Source organism: Colias croceus, chromosome 22 (genome assembly GCF_905220415.1).
Source record: "Colias croceus chromosome 22, ilColCroc2.1".
Lineage (NCBI taxonomy): Eukaryota > Metazoa > Arthropoda > Insecta > Lepidoptera > Pieridae > Colias > Colias croceus.
The window spans coordinates 1,432,747-1,453,858 of NC_059558.1; the positions used below are offsets into that span (position 1 = coordinate 1,432,747).

Sequence of the window (21,112 nt, forward strand, 5' to 3'; positions counted from 1 at the left end):
TGGTATTTACTTAGCTAAATACACAGACATCAATAATGTATTAAATCGTCGCTGTCGTCGTCGTTTCAGCCGTGGGACATCCACTGCTCGACAAAGGCCTCCCTCAAGGATTTCCAGTACGACCGATCACCGGCGGCCTGCATCCAGCGGCTCCCTACCACTCGGACCAGATCGTCTGTCCATCTTGTGGGAGTTCGTCCCACGCTTCGTCACTCAGTTCGCCCTATGTTTATCTAGATTCTGTAGATGTACCTTCTTGAGTTCTTGATAAATACCTAAGTAAAGGCAACACTGATGAAACTTTTTTTATGAAATGGCAATTCAAAATTCAAATGCCAATTTCAAGACATCAAGTTGACTTTGACAGTTGACAGTTCACACTAAAATCATGAAAATAGAAAAAAAATTGTACACACATAAATTTATAAATTAAAATCCCTTTTCCTATTACACAGATTACAACATCTTACATCACTATGAATCGTCTTAAAAATCCGAATGCGGAACGAAATAATCCTTGCTTGAAGGTATTTATCAGAAATAGGGGTAAATTAAAAAAAAAAAATACACAAAAAAGAAATTGCATAACATTTTATTTTCAGGAACAAGAACAGTCGTATAGTTGTTTGAATAAAAATGGATTTAATCAAGAAAAGTGTGAATTACACTTCGACAATTATAATACGTGTAAAAAGTTCTGGGTAAGAGAAATATTTTAAATTTAGTAATTTTAAACCTTAACATCAACAGTCTCCTGAATGTTCTTTGTTTAGTTGACAATCTAGGATATGAATCGATCTATCATATGGTAAAATTATGAGCTATTTAATTGTTATTAAAAATAATAAACTGCACTTCATAAACAATATGCCAAAGTCTAAAGTATGTTATGATGGTCCAGTGAATTTTTAAGGAATATAAAACACACTTTTATTAGCTTCATTCATCTGTATGTTTGTATGTAACCAACTTCTTTACACTCAATTTTGATCCATTTTAAACAGACAGATTCAATTCAAACTTTGTACACTTATCAAGGACTAGCTGCGCTCCGTGGTTTCACCCGTGTGGCTCCTCTTCTGTTGGTCTTAGCGTGATGATATATCCGTACATGGCGTGAATAGGTTGACAAGTCGAAAATGCATACTTTACAGGGCAGCCTTTTGAAGTTTACTTTTTTATTGGTAAATCCATTTTTTTTGTATTTTTGTTTTTTTTCATTGCATTATATTTTATAAGAATCGACGTTTCAGATTATTACATAGAATTTAATTATTTTGATTTTTATCATAACAAAAACAGACATATCAAGTCGTTCACCGACGACTTGTCAATGTATTCACCGTCGCAAAAATCGGTTGTATCGCGCTTTCTTCGGAAATATCTCATTTCCTATGGGTTTTTTGCTATTCGTATTTATTATCAATATTGTAGAATAGAAAATTCTCTACAAATTTTGTTTGAAAAATTTTTTTATACGGTGAACCGTTTTTGAGATAGAGGGCGGAGAGCGCGCGGTCACAGCATCATTTCAGGTCAACCGGTGCCTCCGGTCGAAAATGCAATTTTCTGCAACTGCAAGAGTGGTTGTGGTTCGCGATGCGGATGCAGGAAAGCGGGCTTGCAATGCTCTTTAGCTTGTGGCCAATGTAATGGGCAAGCTTGTCTCAATGCTCTACCATATCAGAGCGACATTAACGAAGATGGAACCTTTGACTCCGAAATCATGGAAGAACTTGAGGCAAATGTCGTTGAAGACGATAATGAAGACCAGTTTGAAATTTACCAGCAGCCAGAAGATGACGATGAAGAGGAAGAAGATAATTAAAATTATAAATTGTAGTTTTTGTACCCTTTATTCCATTTTTTACTTTCAATAAAAATAAATGATATTTCTTAATAAAAAGATTAATTCGTAATTTGTTTTTTTTTCATCATGTAAGAAGTTATTAATATTAATAAGGTTAAAATTTAAATACAGGGTTACCGGGAAAGTCGTACAGAATATTGAAGGACGTTATTATTCAGGTCATTTCTGATCGAATTGGTCCCATTTTAATCCCATCCAAATTTTGACTCGTCTTGGCTTACTTAACTGTTATTTTGTCAATGTTTGGCCTATTTAATAGCAAGTGTTATACCTTTTTGAATAGCTAAAAAAACGTAAAAGTTTATAAAATTACTTGCAGGATAAGTGCCATACATTTTTTTTTTATAAAAGGACTTCAAAATTATAAACAATTAGTGGAAATCCTTTAATTTCAACTGTTGTCGAGCAGTTTTATGAAGCTGTTAGTAAAAGGTTCGGTTTTTGTTGGTCATTTTTATTAATTGGCATGTCTTCTAATTGAAAACATAAATAAACCGGGCCCTAGTAGCTCCAATCCAAAAAAAGTGATAGAAAAGCCAAAAGAAAAAGATTTTTATGATATATCTTTAAAATTCAATATCTCCATAACGGTTAGGTTTCGGATACCATATTATGGGACCAATTCGATCAGAAATGACCTCCTTCAATATTCTGTACGACTTTCCCGGTAACCCTGTATAAATTCCTATATTTTCATTAACAATTCTGCAATTAGGTACATGGGCAGGTAAGTGTTAAATAAATTAATACTGAATAAAAAGTGGATAAGTTAGGAAAAACATGATAAAATATAATACATATAATAGTTAAGAAAAATTGACAAATATTTATAATCATTGATAGTTCCGGTTGATCTGAAATGATGCTGTGACCGCCCTCTAACTCGAAAACGGTTCATCGTATAAAAAAAATTTTCAAACAAAATTTGTAGAGAATTTTCTATTCTACAATATTGAAAATAAATACAAATAACAAAAAACCCATAGGAAATGAGATATTTCCAAAAAAAACGATTTTTGTGACCTTGAAATTTAATACACACTTACACCCTACCAGGTTGTAAGTGTGTATTAAATCTGTAGGTTTTGAGACAACTTTTAGGGTGTTAATATACAAGTATATATAGACGTACAGCTGGGTATCTCGAATTCTGAGGTGAACTTCCTAAAATGACTGCACTAATAGGTTTACTTGTCAGATAATATATCGCTCTATTGATGCGGTAATAAGTTGACAACTCGATTTGTACTACTGAACACGCAAATATGGGTAGCGAGATTAATTAAATATCTCGAGTTATTTTGTTAGTTTCATTAAATAAATGGCAGGCTTAACTTTACATATTCAGTTATTCAATTATTCATCAAATAAATTTTTGATATCTTCAGATGTCATATTATTACTCATTAGTAGAGAGTTGTTCAAAAATTCACAAGTTGGGTGTGTGCGTTAAAAGCGGACCTGTCGACTTAGTCATTTATTCACCATATAAAGCAAGTGATCCAGATGCCAATTTTCAATTAAAAAAAAATTCATACAAGTCGAGTTATCAACCTATTCACGCCTTGTACGGATATAGCCTTGCCTTCCTCGATAAATGTGCTATACAACACTTTTCCATTCCATCCCCATTTTTCAAATCGGACCAGTATTTCTTGAGATTAGCACCTTCAAACAAACAAACTCTTCAGCTTTATAATATTAGTATAGAATAATAATTTCTAAGTTAAAAAGCATGTTTATTTAACTATATTTATTATAGTTTTACTAAGAAGAGTGGTTATGAAGAAATTTAACTTCAAACCTGTATAAATTTGTTTTAGAACAAGATTTATTCTACTGAATTATTCTAATAGAGTATTCAATTGTTTCAGGGAAAAGTATATAAAGACAGGAAGGCTAAAGGTCTAACTCCATACTTGCCGGAAGTATCTGAGAGAGAAAGCATCAAACAGGAGTATTTGAAGAAGGTCTACTTTACCTAATTTACACTTTAGTATAAGAGCTGTAAATATTTGAAAGGAATATATAAGGAATTAAGCAGGAATATTGCAGTTTTGTTAATTATATGGGCAATAGTTGTAATAAAAACTGGGTTGATTATTGATCAGATTTTCAATACAATTGTTCATACAATTGCAATTTGCAATAATGAATGATTATATTGAAACAGTTTTAAATAACCATAGTACCTCTTATTCTTTTTTAATTTATGTAAACAATTTGCACACTATGGTTTTGTAATGTGAGATCTGTTATATAAATACATACATATACATAGAAATATTATGTTTCACACAACATTAATTTATTAATATGAATTACCATATTCATAACTAATCCATTTTCCTATTACACAGACCATAACATCTTATCACTATGAATCGTCTTTAAAATCCGAATGCGGAACGAAATAATCCTTGCTTGAAGGTATATCAGAAAATACGATATTAAATAAGAAATTTGTAATGTTAGATAAATATATAAATATGTTTTGCACAACAATTATTTATTATTTTAAATTACCATATTCATAACAAACTTGAAATATTTTTGCTTAATTATTGTAATTTATATTATAGATATTGTTAATATATTTTTATCCATTGCATTTTCTTGTTAGTGAATAGAAATTAGGAAATTATTTAGGAGGACAAGTAATTTTTATGTATTATTTTATTCAAACAAAATATATTTTTTTTAAATCATGTTATAGAGTGAACATTATATCTACACTAATATTATAAAGAGGAAAACTTTGTTTGTTTGATTGTAATGAATAGGCTCATAAACTACTGGACCGATTTTAAAAATTCTTTCACCATTCGAAAGCTACATTATCCACGAGTAACATAGGCTAGGTTTTATCCCGGAAATCCCACGGGAACGGGAACTATGCGGGTTTTTCTTTGAAAACGCGGGCGAAGCTGCAGGCGGAAAGCTAGTACTTAAATATAGACTGTTCACTGGTTGTAAAAATATAGATTATGTTTATTAAGGTTCTCTTAAATAATTTGTATACTAGTTAAAATATAATTTAACATGACTTGGGTAATAAAACAACATAACATTGACTGAATAGTTTTATTTTCTCACAAAAATACAATGTGTTGCTAAGCTGTGTCCAATGATTGGCCCAAAAGAGTGAGATTTTGGAAGCAAGTAGCAACAGACTATGTTTCATAACTTAGATACCCTAGTTAGGTAACTTGGAACATTTGAGTTGTATATCAAAGCACCATCAGTTTTTTTTTAAGATTATAATTTTTATTATAGTTTAATTATTTATTTAATTGATGCCATGATTTACAACCTTTTTGTCTATTTTATATTTTTATTACAGTTTTAAGCAAGTATAATACAATACAGACCAGTGGATGTTGTGTAGATAGAAAACATGAATTATTATTTATAAAATAAAAAAGATTTTCCACAATTTATCATGTTAAAAATATAGATCAATATCTTAGATCTATCTTATCTGTTTTAAAATGCATGTTTTTTATTCTGTATAGAAAAAAACACATGATTTGCACATTTTGACATCTATTAGGTTCACCTGTATAATATCTATGTAACCGACCCCTTTAGGACTAGATTTTGACCCACTTTAAATGGTCAGATTTAATTCAAAATTGGTACACTTATCAAGGATGTGTGACAATACAATAATTTAATGAGTTTATCTTATGTAAGTGTGTTTTTAGTTGGTTTTAAACTATATTTTTGAAGTGAAACTTCTTTAGGCCCTTAGAGACAAAAATTGCAAGTTCGCGTCGTGGAGTAAGGCGACGATGTATTTTTTAATCTTGTCAAAGAAGTTTCACTTCTTACACAAGTGCGCGGCACACACGATATTTTTTATTTATCTTTTAAAACTGTATCATACTTGCTTACCTTTTTTGTAGTTTAGAAACAAAAATAATCTTTACATACTTATAAAGTTATTGGTGATCAATCTTCTACCTACATTAGACTATGAAGGCATATTAGGAAGAACTGTTTACAATTTTTTTTTACATAGATGGAATATTTGAATGATTGTTCCGTCCAGTTTGCATGACATGCAGTTTGATCAAATCTAGTATTGTTATTATTTATATTAATTAATGTATCGAGTTAACAGAATTGATATTATAAGTAAAAAGGTTGAAAAACGGCATACTCACACACAATTGATACCTAAGTATCAACGTAAGATGGCATATTCAATTATTGTGAGCGAAAAAAAAGACAACCGAAGTAAATGGGGCTAATTAACCTCATATGCATTTACGTGTTTCTGCAGGAGCGCTAATCCTGTCTTCACTTTTTGAAGTTATACTTCTTTTGGCGCGATGGAGAAAAATGATGAGAGAGAATTTTTACGATGCGCGCGCACACCGACACCTAAATTTAACAGAATGAAGTTAGTTCTAGGTGGTACGAAAATTGCTAACTATGTTCAAGTTGTTTTTTCCATACGCCAAAGAAGTATAACTTCTAACGCGTGTACCTTATGTACACACACTCTTTTTTATTTTTAATATCATTGGTTGATGGTATGTCTAGTAGATTGTAGGTTAAGGTACCTATTTTTTATTTAGAACTACACAGGTCTAACTCAATATAATATTTGAGATTCTGAATATTTGAAATGTATCAAATTTACATGTCATGCAAATTGGATGCTATATTTATCTATGGTTAATTGGTTAAACAGAGTTATTTTACTACTTAAAATAACTAATTTTATAAAGTGTACGAAAATAATGATTTAATATGAATAATACTTATGCGTGCAAAAGCACTGAGGCTAAATTCTTAGAACAGGCTATCTATGTAATGGCTAGTCTAAATGCTAAATGCTATAATTAGAACGGCTATCTAAGTTACATACTGCGTTTTTTTTGTTCCTTTAAAGTGAAACTTCTTTAGGCGCGTTGAGAGTAAAATTTCACGCATCATGGCAATACCGTCACGTCCTGGAGCAAGGCGATTTTGATATTTTTGATTCTTGCCAAAGTTTCACTTCTGACACGTGTGCTCGGCACACGCTTGCTTATTAATGTATTTAGAATTTTTCTCTCATAATTTATTGTTTTTCTTTTGTATTAGTCAATTATTTTCGGGGAAATTTATATACATAGTTGCCAATAATTATGCTTCCTTTATATACAAGAGCATTTATGGCATATAATATTATAATCACACATGTTGCTTAAATATTTTTAGTGCACATTGAACGTTAAATAATAATAAATATAAAAAATAATGTGAGTATTTATTAAAATAATGTTCGATTTCATTTAAGAAGCTTTCAAATTGTCAGATTAAACATAATTTATTTTACAGTGCCCAGACTTAACTGACCCGGTGGCAAAAACTGGAACTACGTGCCAAAAATGTCACATTTTCACAGAATTCATACGGAATATTTTGTATAAATAAAAAGTTACTTATTAATGTTAATTTACACCATTGGCAATGACATTATTTTTACCCTTGCATTCGGGGAAATACTATTTAGCGGCACTAAAATCGTCATCAGTGACACCGTCACTGGGTCAGTTAAGTTTGTGGCACTGTAATGGGTTTCATGGAAATTTTAACACGTTAAAGCCAATATCTCTCAATTGATGATTAAAAAGTCTGATGTTTCTTAAAATTAAGTTAAATCTGAGAATTTGAAGATAAACTGTGAAACTTAAAATTGATATTAAAATAGGTTTAATCTTAATGAGGTATTTAGTAAACAATCTATAAATAATAAGTATGAAAAATGATTTATAAATTAAGAATGTTCACAAAATACAACAAAAAAATAATAATTTAATAATTTCACTCAAAACAGAATAATAATAATTATTGAAGTGCTAAGTTATATTCATGTGTAACTTATAGTAGTTAAGTTTACTAAATAAAAGTAACTTAGTAGTTTAAAAAAGTTAACTTAGTGAAAATAAGTGTTCCAATTTGGTCAAAGTGTAAAATAAATATAAAATATACAAATAAAATAATTAGCTTAAAATTAAAATGTACTAAATAAAGACAATGCGTGCTATGAGCCCTTGAAATAAAGATGTGTACAGATGCATAAATTTACAAAATAATACCGAAAATAGTGTACACTATCTTTATAAACATAACATTAAAATTTGGAATATTGATATTTTAGTGGTCTTTTAAAGTATTGAATTGGTATGATACTTTTTGATTATACATTAAAAATCATAATATGGGATTACTTTGTGAGTGATTAAATATGTGTTAAAGGAAATCTAGTTGTAATAGCTACATTGGTTTTGCAAGACATAAGACATTAGTAATTATACTCATTCATCATAAATGAAGATATATCAATTTTTTTATACATAAAATCATTTTTAAGTATATTGTAGACTAGATTTCCGCCCGCGGCTTCGCCCGCGTTTGCAAAGGAAAACCCGCATAGTTCCCGTTCCCGTGGGATTTCCGGGATAAAAACTATCCTATGTGTTAATCCAAGTTACCCTCTATATATGTGCTAAATTTCATTGTAATCGGTTCAGTAGTTTTTACGTGAAAGAGTAACAAACATCCATACATCCATACTTACAAACTTTCGCCTTTATAATATATATTAAAATATTAGATGGTCAACGTGTATTTAAATCCTTAACCCGACTGGCAGAACCTATCCAGAGTTTGTGAAATTGAGCATACTTATCAAGAAACACAAAACTCATAATCTTGCTCAAAATTTGTCTGAAGCAAAACTCTGCCTACGCGTCTACAAGGCAGAGTTTTCTTATGAGCACATAGATTGAACATTACTGCCACAAAATAAGATGCTAATTTCAATGAATGATTTACACAACGCCGCTCTGATACTTTTGACGACCTTTTAACGTCATACAAGTAAATGTTATATTCTCATATTAAGATTTTCAATGTATTGGAAATTGGAATGATTATTTGTTGTAAATGTTATGTTTCTAGCACACATTGTCATCTAAGAGTCAATCTGCGCGCTGTTTTATGTGGAAACAGCTTATTCTGAAGTGGTCGCACATTTGTCGTACCTGGAAAATTATTAATTTTTAATATTTATGTAGATAAACTATCTGTATGATCGACATATTATAATTTCTTAGTAAAAATAATCTATTTGAAATGGAAGTATTTCTTAACCATCATGATAACCGCCTCCTTGGAACAGTGGCGTCAGAAGGTTGATTGACTTGTCCCTAAAGAAAATCGATCAGTGAAACAGATGTTTGTACATATAATGCATCTGCCCCTTACCCCATTTGGGAACACGTACACTTTTTATTATAACAAAATTTAATATATTAATAACTACATTTTCATAGAAGTAGTTCTTTAGTTATAAAAATCAACATAGTTAATTATTTCTTTTTATTATGTTATGCTTTTGCAATACTAGTGTGAATCTTTTATGAACAAATATAGTCCATTAGAGTTTGCCATTTTTGGTGAGATATCCATAAACATGTCTGTATCGACCATATTTTTGTTGTAAATGTTTAAACTTGCAGTATCTACATTTTTTTGATCGATTTTTCCATAGAAAAGCCTATAGGTATTCTTTACGATTTTTTCATAAAACTTACCACACAAGCGCCATAATGCACATGGGCAGCCACCACAAACGAAGTCACAGCGTAAAAGACAGTGGGTTCATATCTCGGGAATATCAGCGAGGTCACAGCGCTGATAATCAGCGGGTATATCAGCCAGTTGGTGGAGTCGCAGCGCTGGTTGCTCATTTGACTGACTATCAGTCGACACTGGAATAAATATAAATTATAAATCAAATAGAGTTAACCAGCAATATATTTATTTAGCAATGTATTTATTTTAATAAGATCAAGTTTATGGACCCTCTTCACAATCGACAGCGATGGCCCAACAAATGATCGTCAATATTTGCCGCATTTTTATGAATAAACATGTACAATGACGGCCGATCGTAGAAATTTAGGCTCTCTACACTATCCTGCTTGCCTCAAATCGCCCGACGCTGCCAACTGTGAAGAGGGCCCATTACATGAATAACAGCTAGTTTCTAAATTGAGCATAACATTAAGAATGTCTCAAACAATACTTAAATACTGCTTAAACATTTTCTACATGTGACATAAGCTCTCACAAACCTTTATTGAATTAATTTTCGATTCAGAAACTCGCTATAAAAAAACTTAGTTATACTTAGTATGTGAAATTTTGAAAATATATAATAATACTTACAGCAACATTACTAAACAAGGTTCCAATTAACAAGAACACCATTCTAGGGTCATTATCGACCAATGAAGTTTTATGTACCCAAAAGCTAGATACAATAAAAATGCCCAGAATCGACCATAGTGGTCGTATAGCTTCTAGCGGGGACCGCATCTTGCCTGTTCGGAGCTTGTAGGATCTGGAAATTAGTTTAAATTTGTTATTTATGTTATTATATCTGTATCTATAGTTCTGTCTGTCTATAGGTTGTAAACTATCTGTGTGTTGAGGATAATCTCAAAAACAATTGAACCGATTTTACTAAGAATTTCACTGTTTACTTTTATATAGATATAGGCTAACTTTTCAGAATTTTGCATGGAAAGGCCAAAAAATTATTCGAGAACACACCTATAAAACTTAAATTTTTCACTTTTACATATTATTGTCTACTTTTTCGAGATTATCATGAAAAGGTCACAAAAGAATTGTAAAGGTCACAAATGACTTAAAATAATTACTTACTGTTGAATATTATACAAAGCAACAGGCAAATTGGTGAGAACCCCCGTACCATATATGACCCATTCAAAAGCGTTGGCCAATGTGTAACTGCCAAATATGTACTTCTTGTAATATGCTGTCCCTTTCACACCTGTCCACATAAAGAAGAAGGTGGATGCCTGAAATATATAACTCAATAAATATAATTAATTTCATTTGTCAGTAATAATAAGAAATAAATACAATTAAGTAATGGTTTAATGTTATTTCCAATTAATAGTTTTGTAAAAGAGATAATTGTAACATACCTAGGTATTATCTCAAAAACTTCATCGACTTTAAAATATTCATGAGAGAGCTAAGTTTTTCACGCATTTCTGAGTGTCATAATATTTTTTATACAACACTTGAGCAGGTAGTATTAAAATTCACACTTTTACAGTTGTACAATGTTATATGGTCATTTTTTCACTTCTACAATATAATGTTGGAATTGGAACTACCAAAAAATACTTAAAAATAAATGAATTTTATGCTATTATACTCACCCACATACTAAAATCGTAACCCCACGGTAGAAACAGTACACCTGTATTGTATTTCTCCCAATGACTTAAATAGAAGTTGAGGAGTAAATTCCACATTATGTAATACATTCTGAAAAATTAATTATAAAATGTAATATTGTACAAACAAATGAACCGTGTACTATTTCAATATTTCAATTAACTAATATATAGTTATCGAAATTCAAATTAATTTATTTCTGAAATTTTAAAGTAAGAATAGGATCGCCATAATTATGACGTCATCACCATCCCCTATCGAAAGGTTATTAAAAATGTCCAAGTAGCATTGCATAAAATATTCATTGAAATTAACACCTTATTTCGTGGCAGTAATCTTCAAACTGTTTTGTATCACTCATTAAAAAACTCTGCCTAATGCACACATAGGCAGACTTTTGGTTCGGACATTTTGACCGTGATTGTGATTTTAGTTCAAAACATTCATTGAAATTACTACTTTATTTCGTGTTCAAACTCTATTGTGTGAAAATTATGAAGAATGTGCCTTATAGTTTTGGTTAGGACATTTTTGAGCGAGATTGTGAGTCCATTTGTTTATTTTACTTAAACATACCTTATAGGCGGAATAGAGAAATCCAACCGGCCAAATATGGAATAAAGGCAAGCCGGTATGAAGAATACTGAATACGAATCTAGACCATGGTCGAATAGTTCACCTAGAGGACCTGAGGTCTGTGTACGGCGGGCTTGCTTGCCGTCTATACCATCTGGAAATGTATAATTATTTTAAATTAAATTAATTTGATAATAGTGATAAGATGTGATGATGAAATGCAGTTGGATGCAATTTTTTTCAGTTAGGGAAAAAAATAGCGTATTTGATATGGCATTTTAAATTGAGAGTTTTCGTCATCTTTATGAATTGGTGTGTAAGAGTGACTGGATATTCCAAAGTTAATACAAAAATGCAAACTTTGGTGCCGAATTATGCATTCAAAATCTATCAAATGGGGTATCCACAATTTGGAATTTAAATAGGTGCATACAACAGCTATACAATGAACAATTTTTAAGTGAAACATGTTTCAAATTGGATTTATTACATTTTTAATAACTACACACCATTTTTTATCCTTACACTGTTACACACGTATATTTAAAAGTAAAACTTACCCAAGGTATAAGCTAAAAACAGGAACACAGCCAGCAAATACCATAGCGACTGTGGTATCACTTCTGTATGACCATTTAACGGTTCAGTCGAGGTACCATTGACTCTAGCACTCGCCGCTGTGTAGTCATAGTCGTAGTAGGAGAGTAGGATAAAGTCTAGGACTGTTAGGAGAAACCCCGCGAACGTTAGGACGTTTGGAGCTACCCATCTTGGTACTAGCTGAAATGGAAAGATTAAATTAGAAATAACTATTATGTATGTATCTATTTAACATAATATTAGAACTAGTCGTGTTATGGGGTGAAACAAGTATTTTTAAAAGAAACTTCTTTAAGCACGTTGAAAGTAAAATTTCAAGGTCGCGTCATGGCAATACCGTCACGTCATGGAGTAAGGCGACGATTTTGGTATCTTTGAATCTTGCCAAAGAAGTTTTACTTCTGACACGTGTGTTCAGCGCACACGCTCTGTTTATAGCTTGTGTTATTTTAATACATAGACTATATAAGTGGCTTGTATCAACAATATCCCTTCAGCCGCATGTGAAAGAGCAACAAACATACATACATAGATGGAAAAAATATAGTCCATATTGTTTGGTAAAGATCTATGTCTAGTGGTAAATTGTATTCAAACCTGTTTAGTAGTTTTTCGTTGTTTACTATGGAATAAAACAGGATGATTCAGAGTGTTTAAGAATAGTTTATTTCTTCTGAAGGCTACGCATACGCAAGCGTGTATTCATTTGTAATTTTAATGCAATGCGATCTATTATTAAAACTATGGCAGGACTTCGGATACAAATTACAAATTACTATTGAAGAAATTGAGCAAAGTTTGAATTTACGTTTCACGAAACATCAGAATATAATATTTATGGGTTGTAATCTAAGTTTATGGGAAAGTACTCGCAAGTAAATTGAAACATAATATTTTTTATGAATTATATTTCGTCCCAGGTAGATGGCCGTTTGAACCAAGTTATATTTATATTTTATTTACTTATAGACTGGTTGTCTGTTGACCTTAGTCAATAACTTATTTATTATTTATACCTAGGACTTGCCTAGGACATGTTTATACTATTTCCAGCTAAGTAATACGACTATATATGGATTCCTTAACAAGATCATAATATCGTTTGTATATTGTTCTATTGTTCATTTTATATAAGCACTGTTGTTTGATATATTTTCAGAATTTTATTGCGTAATGATACGTTTTTAAGATAACAGTATTATCACGATCAGGCCATATTTGTTATTACTGCAGAGTGCAGGTCACGGGCCTCCTGTGAAGGTTTAGCTTTAGGCCTATATATCACACTGGCCAAGTGCGGGTCGGCAAGTCGTACGTTCAATTTTCCTCACGATGTTTTCCTTCAACGATTAGAATAGATTACATAGGTGATATATTATACTGTGCAGATAAATTGAAAAATCAATTATTGCACGGATGGGTAGCCTACCAAATTTATGAATGAAATGGGACTCATAACAACTAATCTCTCAAATAGGGATCGCATACAATAACCATTTACGACAAATAACATTTGTTGTAAAATGTTCATGTACATGATCCCTATTGAGGATCACGTTATCAAGGGTATTTCGACATTTAAACAAGTTCTTAATAATATATTTTGGTCCAAGTCGAGAGTCGGAGATTCTAGTCTTTGAAGACGTTCTTCTATACTACAGATAATAAAAGCACGTACATATTATGTAGTCGTATAACAACGACCAAGATGAATTGGCTTACAATGTAGTATAGCATGTCTGCATGTGCATTCATGTGTGATGTGAGGCGACAATTCACAATTATGCAAGCTAGATAGTAAAATATCTCGAAGGACCAATTATAAATTTAACATCATTTTCAATGATTTCCTTACAATTCAGTAGTTGATTAGTTTTATATGCTCTAGCCCGAAGTCTTTTCTAATTTATTATAGGAACTCACGTGTGTGACAATTTTCATTGATATTATATGAAAGGTTAAATAGTTTAATACCTAACATTTACTATATTCATTAAATTAGATTTTTCCGGTTAGAGCAGTAGTTACGTAATCATCTAGGGCTGTCAACTTGGTTCTAAACGTAGGAACTCGTTATGTAGTTCATTTTAAAATAATTTTTAACAATGAGAATAAAATTACAGTGATGTTTTGACAAGGCAAAACAACAGACAATAATTTACATATTTGCCTGTACATGAAATATTATTTAAAATAAAAATTTCACACCTTGAATGTAGTCTTATTTTTAAAGGCTTTAGGGTTATGCTAAACTATACGTAAAGCTTCAGTATTGTACAAGTATCTTTTCTACTACTACTACTATAAGCAGTGTGGGTAGCCTTATATTGATAACATACATGGTGTTTGTACCTCCTATTTTGCATCAGATTTTGGCTATTGTTTCACATGACCTAAGTGCTAATTTACTCTACATACGAGTATCAAACGATAAACGTATCAATGACAGATAAAACGAAAAAAATACGGCTATTTTTTTAAAACATTTCTAATTATTGTAATCGTAATTTTATCGAAATATAGTGCACACCCACAAAATATTAAATTACATTGCATTATTTACTGATCGTTATGTACATTGGAAATTCACAGACTACGCTATATGGCCATAATAAAACCAAAAAAAAAAAAGATTATAGCTATGGGAACCAGCCTATAGAAACTGTGTTTTTAGTTGGCATTTTTAGTTAAATATAACACAGGATATTGAAACATGTTTTTCGAGAAAATTCGTTTATTAATTCATAGACTGAATAGTAGGTATAGTATTAGGTATATTGTAATCTGTGGACTGAATCTACGAAGCTTAGTTTTTTTTTTTATGTAAGAGCTAGCTAGCGGGAGTTGATGGGAGAGACAAAATAGTTGCGGAGGCAAAAGTTGCTCTTGCGCGCTAGCTCTAAGTGGTCACCACCGCCCATAAACACTTAGAACAAACACTTATAATAATAAGAGTATGAGTATGATAAAGATTATTATAATAATCAAATTAATAACACATTTTGATTGTTTATATAATCAATAATAATCTATCTTTATATTTCTAACTCGAACAAGAGCGAATATCTGGATAAACTATGACCTAGAGATATCGTAAAATAATATATAATGAATTGTTTGCAGTTTTTATCCAAAACATATGGTCTGAAATACTTGCACATTAATAAAAGTATGTTTTATATGGGCATTAGTTTCGAACGAAGCCGTGTGCTTCAGCTAGTTAAATAACGATACATGATTTCAGGCCCCAAGATAGATGATTAAATATAATGCAATAGATGTCGTTTTAACACGCGATCGCTATAAATCTTAATACCTATATATAAATCTCGTGTCACAATGTTTGTCTTCAATGGACTCCTAAACAACATAACCGATTATAATAAAATAGATTTCGAATAAAATAGATAGATTCGATCCAACTTGAGAGATAGGATAGTTTAAATTTCAAATCGTTTTAGAGAAAGCGGGCGAAGCCGCGGGCGGTAAGCTAGTATTCTTATATGTTGTTATTGCTATTTCCTTTATTATGCTTGTAATTGTTCTTTTTATGCTATTTATTATAATTATTTCGCAATTGCTTAGTTTAATGTATGTATCTACTTATACTCTTAGGGGGGAAATGTAACATGTAAGTATATAAGCAAATCAAAATCAAACAAAAAAAGGATACGACCGAATTTTCCAAAGTGACGGAAGATCAAGAACACTCTCTACATAGGTAGATAGAGCTTAGATTTTTTAAAAACCGTTAATCATCTGATATCCTAGTTACATAGAAGAGCCGGTAAGAAACTACCCTTTAAATGGTACCAAATTAAATATCAAGAACTGTTCATCGACCACGCTATAAGTGAAAACATAATGAAAATCAGTGCTGTTGTTTTTGAGTTTATCGTGGACAGACAGACGCGAATTTGTTTAAACTGTGCATTTGTATGTAGTGATCAGTAAAGTAAGATTCCGTTTGTAACTAATATAAGTTGATTGAACTATTCGCGACAGAAGGCCAACAACTAAACACAGTATAAAAAACGGGTTATGTAAATAATTTAACGTATCCGAATCACTTGTTTGTGACAGCCGACAGGTTAATGTTATTTAAGTTTAATAATTATCTTATCATTTGCGAGTAATGTATAAACGTTGGCAAAATATTGACTTGGGAAAATAGGTCAGCCAATTAAATGGATAGTTGTAAAATTTATTTTTCAGGAAATGTTTTTTTATCTGTCTTGTCTTCACTGTTATCTGAGAGATAGGATATAAGTAGGTAGTATTACGTTTTTAAAGCGATTGTCTCCTTTGATGAAATATTTCCTCGAAAAGCAGTGAAATTGGAAGGTTTGGAACATTGTATGAAAATAAATAAATAATTGATTAAATAAAATAAAAATCATGCACATTCGACACATCTATACTTCAGTAGTTAAAAAAAAAAACTTTTACTGGGGTAATAAATGTGGGTAGTAAACAATAATTTTATTGTAATTTTAATCAACAAAAAGTATCTCTATAATATATTCTGTATTCAATGCTTAAGGGCCCTTAGTAGGTGAACACGGAAAAATGGACTGTTTTCTATGAGCTATAATTGAAAATATTGAGGTTTTTTCGCACTGAAATTTCTAATATGTATTACAGAACGTATGTGTGATGGGATGACTGTTTCCAAAACACGATTGGAAAACTTTTGCTCGATAAAAAAAATTCCTGAAGTTACCTCTAAAATATCATATAAATGCTCATTACAACCGTATTTTACGATAATAATTCGTATAAAATCACAAGTACATAGGCATTTACCTTCTCGATTTCGTGACTGTTTTAGATTTAAAAATACTAAATATTTTCATTCACTTTTTGATAAAAATGTGAATGGCGCTTACGATTTTAGTTTCGAGCACGTTGATTCCATACTAAACGCGGACCCCCTCACCGCTTACCTCAGGCCCGAATAGCTGAATTTTCGCTGACCGCCTAACCCCCCTTAAAGTAAATAACATGAAGATTGATTAAAAACGATGGCTTATTCAAAATCTGTGGTAACTTAGTTAGAATATACCATGGCGAACGAATTTTCTTGCAGGGGTGAGTGGATAGTTAAGCTTAAGGAATATAATTTTACTAGTAGTCTGCCCCGGCGTTACCCATAGTATTTAAATACATAATATAGCCTTATAGGCACAAAGAGCATGTACATTGTACATATCCATATGTGATAGCATTTTTTGAAGATAGGATAGGTTTTATCCCGGAAATCCCACGGGAAAGGGAACTATGCGGGGTTTTATCTAAAAACGCGGGCGAAGCCGCGAGTGGAAAGCTAGTGGCTTTATATATTATTATAGACATAGGGCGTATTCAGAAAGAAAGCTTGAAACTTGTAAGCGCTTACCGGCGCTTGTCAATGCTGGTTCGTTCTACACAAAGGAAGCAGGTTGAAGCAGACCAAAACAAATTTTATATGGCAGCCACCAGCATTGTTGAAGCTTGTCGGAACTTGTCGGCGCCGATCAGCGCTTATAGGCGCATGTTCATATATTTTCCTGCGCAGGTTACCAGCGCTGACAAGCGCCGATAAGCGCTTATAAGCGCTTATAAGCGCTTATAAGTTTCAAGCTTTCTTTCTGAATACGCCCATAGATTATAATATAATATCACATTGTCACAATATTTTTTTCCACTAGTAGAAATAAAATCGACATGTCATAATATAATATTCAAGGCCATTGACTACTGCGTAAACAGTGTCACACATAATTATGGTCTTATCTGTGAATCTATTATAACACAGATATTATTAGGACACTTCTAATTAAATCAATACTAAAGATAAATTAAATGTATCTTAACTTTTAGGATTATGATGGCTTTGGTTAGAACGTGATTTAATAATCTTTATCACAATTATTTGTAGTGATTCATTCGAATATATAAGTTAAGGAAATTATCAATAAGGTATCATCGCAAACAATTTTTTGTCTGTAATCTTCCATTTCTGTTTCTTGTAGCGAAGTTGTAAAGCTTTCAATACAACTCCATACATTTACACTAATATTATCAAAAGATTTGTACATTTGAAAGGCCATAAGGCGCTATTATTATCAAGAAATTTGTTCTTCTGTATACTTATACTAACATTATAATGCTGAAGAGTTTGTTTGTTTGAACGCGTTAATCTTTGGAATTACTGCTCTGATTTGAAAAATTCTTTCAGTGTTAGATAGCCCATTTATCAAGGAAGGCTATATATCATCACGCTAAGACCAACAGGCGCAGAGCACTGCGGGTAAAACCGCAGAACATAGCTAGTAATTAATAACTCAAAAAGTATTCTTATTAAAAAAAATCTTTATCCAGTAGAAAGCTACATCTTTACTAAGTAACATAGGCTATTTTTTTTCAGGTCAATATGGGCGAAGCCAAAGCAAGTTTTTTGTATGACTGGAATATATTAAAGAATATAGTGTTACTTACCTCAACAACTTTATTCCAAAACGGGTGCATCACATATACACTCAGAGGGCTTGTGTCCTTTGACATATACTGAAAACAAATATTATAAGTGTTATATAACATTTACCTTCTGATTTTTGAAGTGAAACTCCTTTAGGCGCATTAAAATTTCAAGGTTGCCTCTTGGCAATATCACATCATGGAGGAAGGCGATCTTTGAATCTTGTTAAAGAAGTTTCACTTCTGACATGTGAAATACATTCTCTTTTTTATGACATCATTTATCACAGAGCAAATTTAAATGAAATTAGTGCAGTATTTCCTGTTTAAAAGAGCAGAAACAGCTTCACTCCATGGTCAAAGGAAAATGCAATGGAATCAAGATGTTTCACAGGGGTAAAAAGAAGCCTGTCCGTCTCCTAACTATCTCCAGATACAAAAATTATACCATAGAATCTCTCCATTGTGAAAAGACAAACAAATCACTTTTGTATTTACAGTAAAATCTAATAAGGATATAGTTGCGTTTTATTTAATGACATAGGAAATAGATAAGTGTGCTAAAATTGCTGTTTGAAAATTAAATATATCCTAGAACCTTTATAGAACAAATATTCCAATAATTCTTCTTTTATGAACACTTTAAATTTAAAACTTGCACATAAAATACAATGAAATGAGTAAGTTAGTTTTACATTTAGAGAATAATGAGATTTTGAATTAATGTAAGATCTCCACAAGTATGTTCTAGTGATACATACTTACAAAATAATAAACTTCAAAATGTTATGTTTACAGTCTGTTTATGTCGTTTGTACAATTAATGTTAATAAATTAATGCGAATTATTTATGAATTAAATTTAATATAGAGCGAAAGCCGAAAAGTATGAAAAAAATATACATATAATACCTAATTAATTAATTTTAAAAACAGAACGCAAAAATTTCAAATGTTCTGTGATTTATTAAATAAAAAAAAAATAAAAAAAAGAAGAGTTTTATTTAAATTAATTAATTTAAATTAATTAATTATTTAAATCAATTTTCTATGCTATGTTGCGCAAATCGATCGCGTCAAATAGGTTATTGTTATTGTTTAGTTTTGATATAGTGTAATAAATAACAAAATTTAAATAGTTCAAATAAATTTACGTACCTTGTAATTGTCGAAACCCTCGAGATGATCTCGAGTTAAATATTTGTAATTAAACATTTTCACTTTTTTATCACAACCATAAATAAACTAAATTACACTCTTTTTAGTAGTTTGTTCAAACACATGATATCTAACTATTTTCAGAAAAATATTCGGGAAAAACTAAAATGTTTACCGGTGTAAAACAGTAAATAAAATTAAAATTTAACGCTAAAAATCACGCCATCCCATCTACGATAAAAAAATTTAAAATAGTCACAGTGTACTTATCGAATAGAGGTATTTGCTCCACTCGATTGTAGTTCTCGTTAAAAAATTTCTGTGTAATAATCGATGTTTTAAAATTTAAATCTTAATAATTAGTCATGAAAGCCCTTTTTGAAGTGAAACTTCTCCAAGCGCGTTGAGAGTAAAATTTCAAGGTCGCGTTATGTCTATAACGTCACGTCATGGAGTAAGGCAACGATTTTAGTATCTTTGAATCTTGCCAAAACTGTTTCTCTTCGGACACGTGTGCTCGGCACATATGCTCTGTTTTATATTATAATTTAGATAATAAGTTTATTATTTTATGAGACATTTGATAAATAAGGTATTTAAGCTTCTCGGTGGAATATTTATTTCATTTATCTATATTGATTTTTGTATCGATATAACAAAAATCGATTTCTATGAATCGACGTTGCTGGGTCTATATGTATACACTACTCTGTGATTACAATGACATTTTACGAGTAGTGTTACTATTTTTATCAATATAATAAAATGTTGCAATATAAAATATAACTTTAATATTATAAAAAAAACTTAATGAGTTGATATTCAATGGACTTTCGTGGCATTATAACACGACGCGAAAAATGTACATATTTTATGTATATTTGGTAGATTCAATAAATTTTCGAAAAGTTTTTTCACGAGTAGTCTTTTCATACTATTCATATGAATAATATCCATTCTCCATATTCCATCATCCTCAGTTCTCCAGTGTGCTCTATGCACATGAAAATTCTTGTCTCTTTATTTATTCATTATTTTCATTTATTTCATAGATATAAGTTAAGTTCAACATAAGTTCTCACTTCTCCTTGCCTTATTAAAATATGAAGTTAGATTTTAGTAGGAGAAAATTTTTATCTGTCGGAACACGTATAAAATTAATATTAAAAAC

At 31.0% G+C, this 21,112-nt stretch overlaps 2 protein-coding genes across 2 annotated transcripts; one reads left to right on the plus strand and one right to left on the minus strand.

The window, feature by feature from the left end:
- Nucleotides 1-369: 369 nt before the first annotated feature.
- On the plus strand, nucleotides 370-4,372 carry LOC123701799 (coiled-coil-helix-coiled-coil-helix domain-containing protein 7). Its single transcript, XM_045649357.1, has 3 exons — nucleotides 370-527; nucleotides 603-701; nucleotides 3,745-4,372. The coding sequence occupies exons 1-3, from the start codon at nucleotides 477-479 to the stop codon at nucleotides 3,853-3,855; spliced, it is 261 nt and encodes an 86-aa protein (XP_045505313.1). The 5' UTR covers nucleotides 370-476; the 3' UTR covers nucleotides 3,856-4,372.
- Nucleotides 4,373-8,438: 4,066 nt separating this feature from the next.
- LOC123701704 (ethanolaminephosphotransferase 1-like) lies at nucleotides 8,439-20,187 on the minus strand. The gene is made up of 9 exons (XM_045649209.1): nucleotides 19,942-20,187; nucleotides 18,806-18,874; nucleotides 12,286-12,505; nucleotides 11,726-11,879; nucleotides 11,131-11,239; nucleotides 10,604-10,761; nucleotides 10,103-10,277; nucleotides 9,466-9,642; nucleotides 8,439-8,913 (listed from the first exon to the last, which is right to left on the minus strand). Exons 1-9 carry the CDS (start codon nucleotides 19,996-19,998, stop codon nucleotides 8,851-8,853), a joined length of 1,182 nt encoding a protein of 393 aa, XP_045505165.1. The 5' UTR covers nucleotides 19,999-20,187; the 3' UTR covers nucleotides 8,439-8,850.
- Nucleotides 20,188-21,112: the final 925 nt, after the last annotated feature.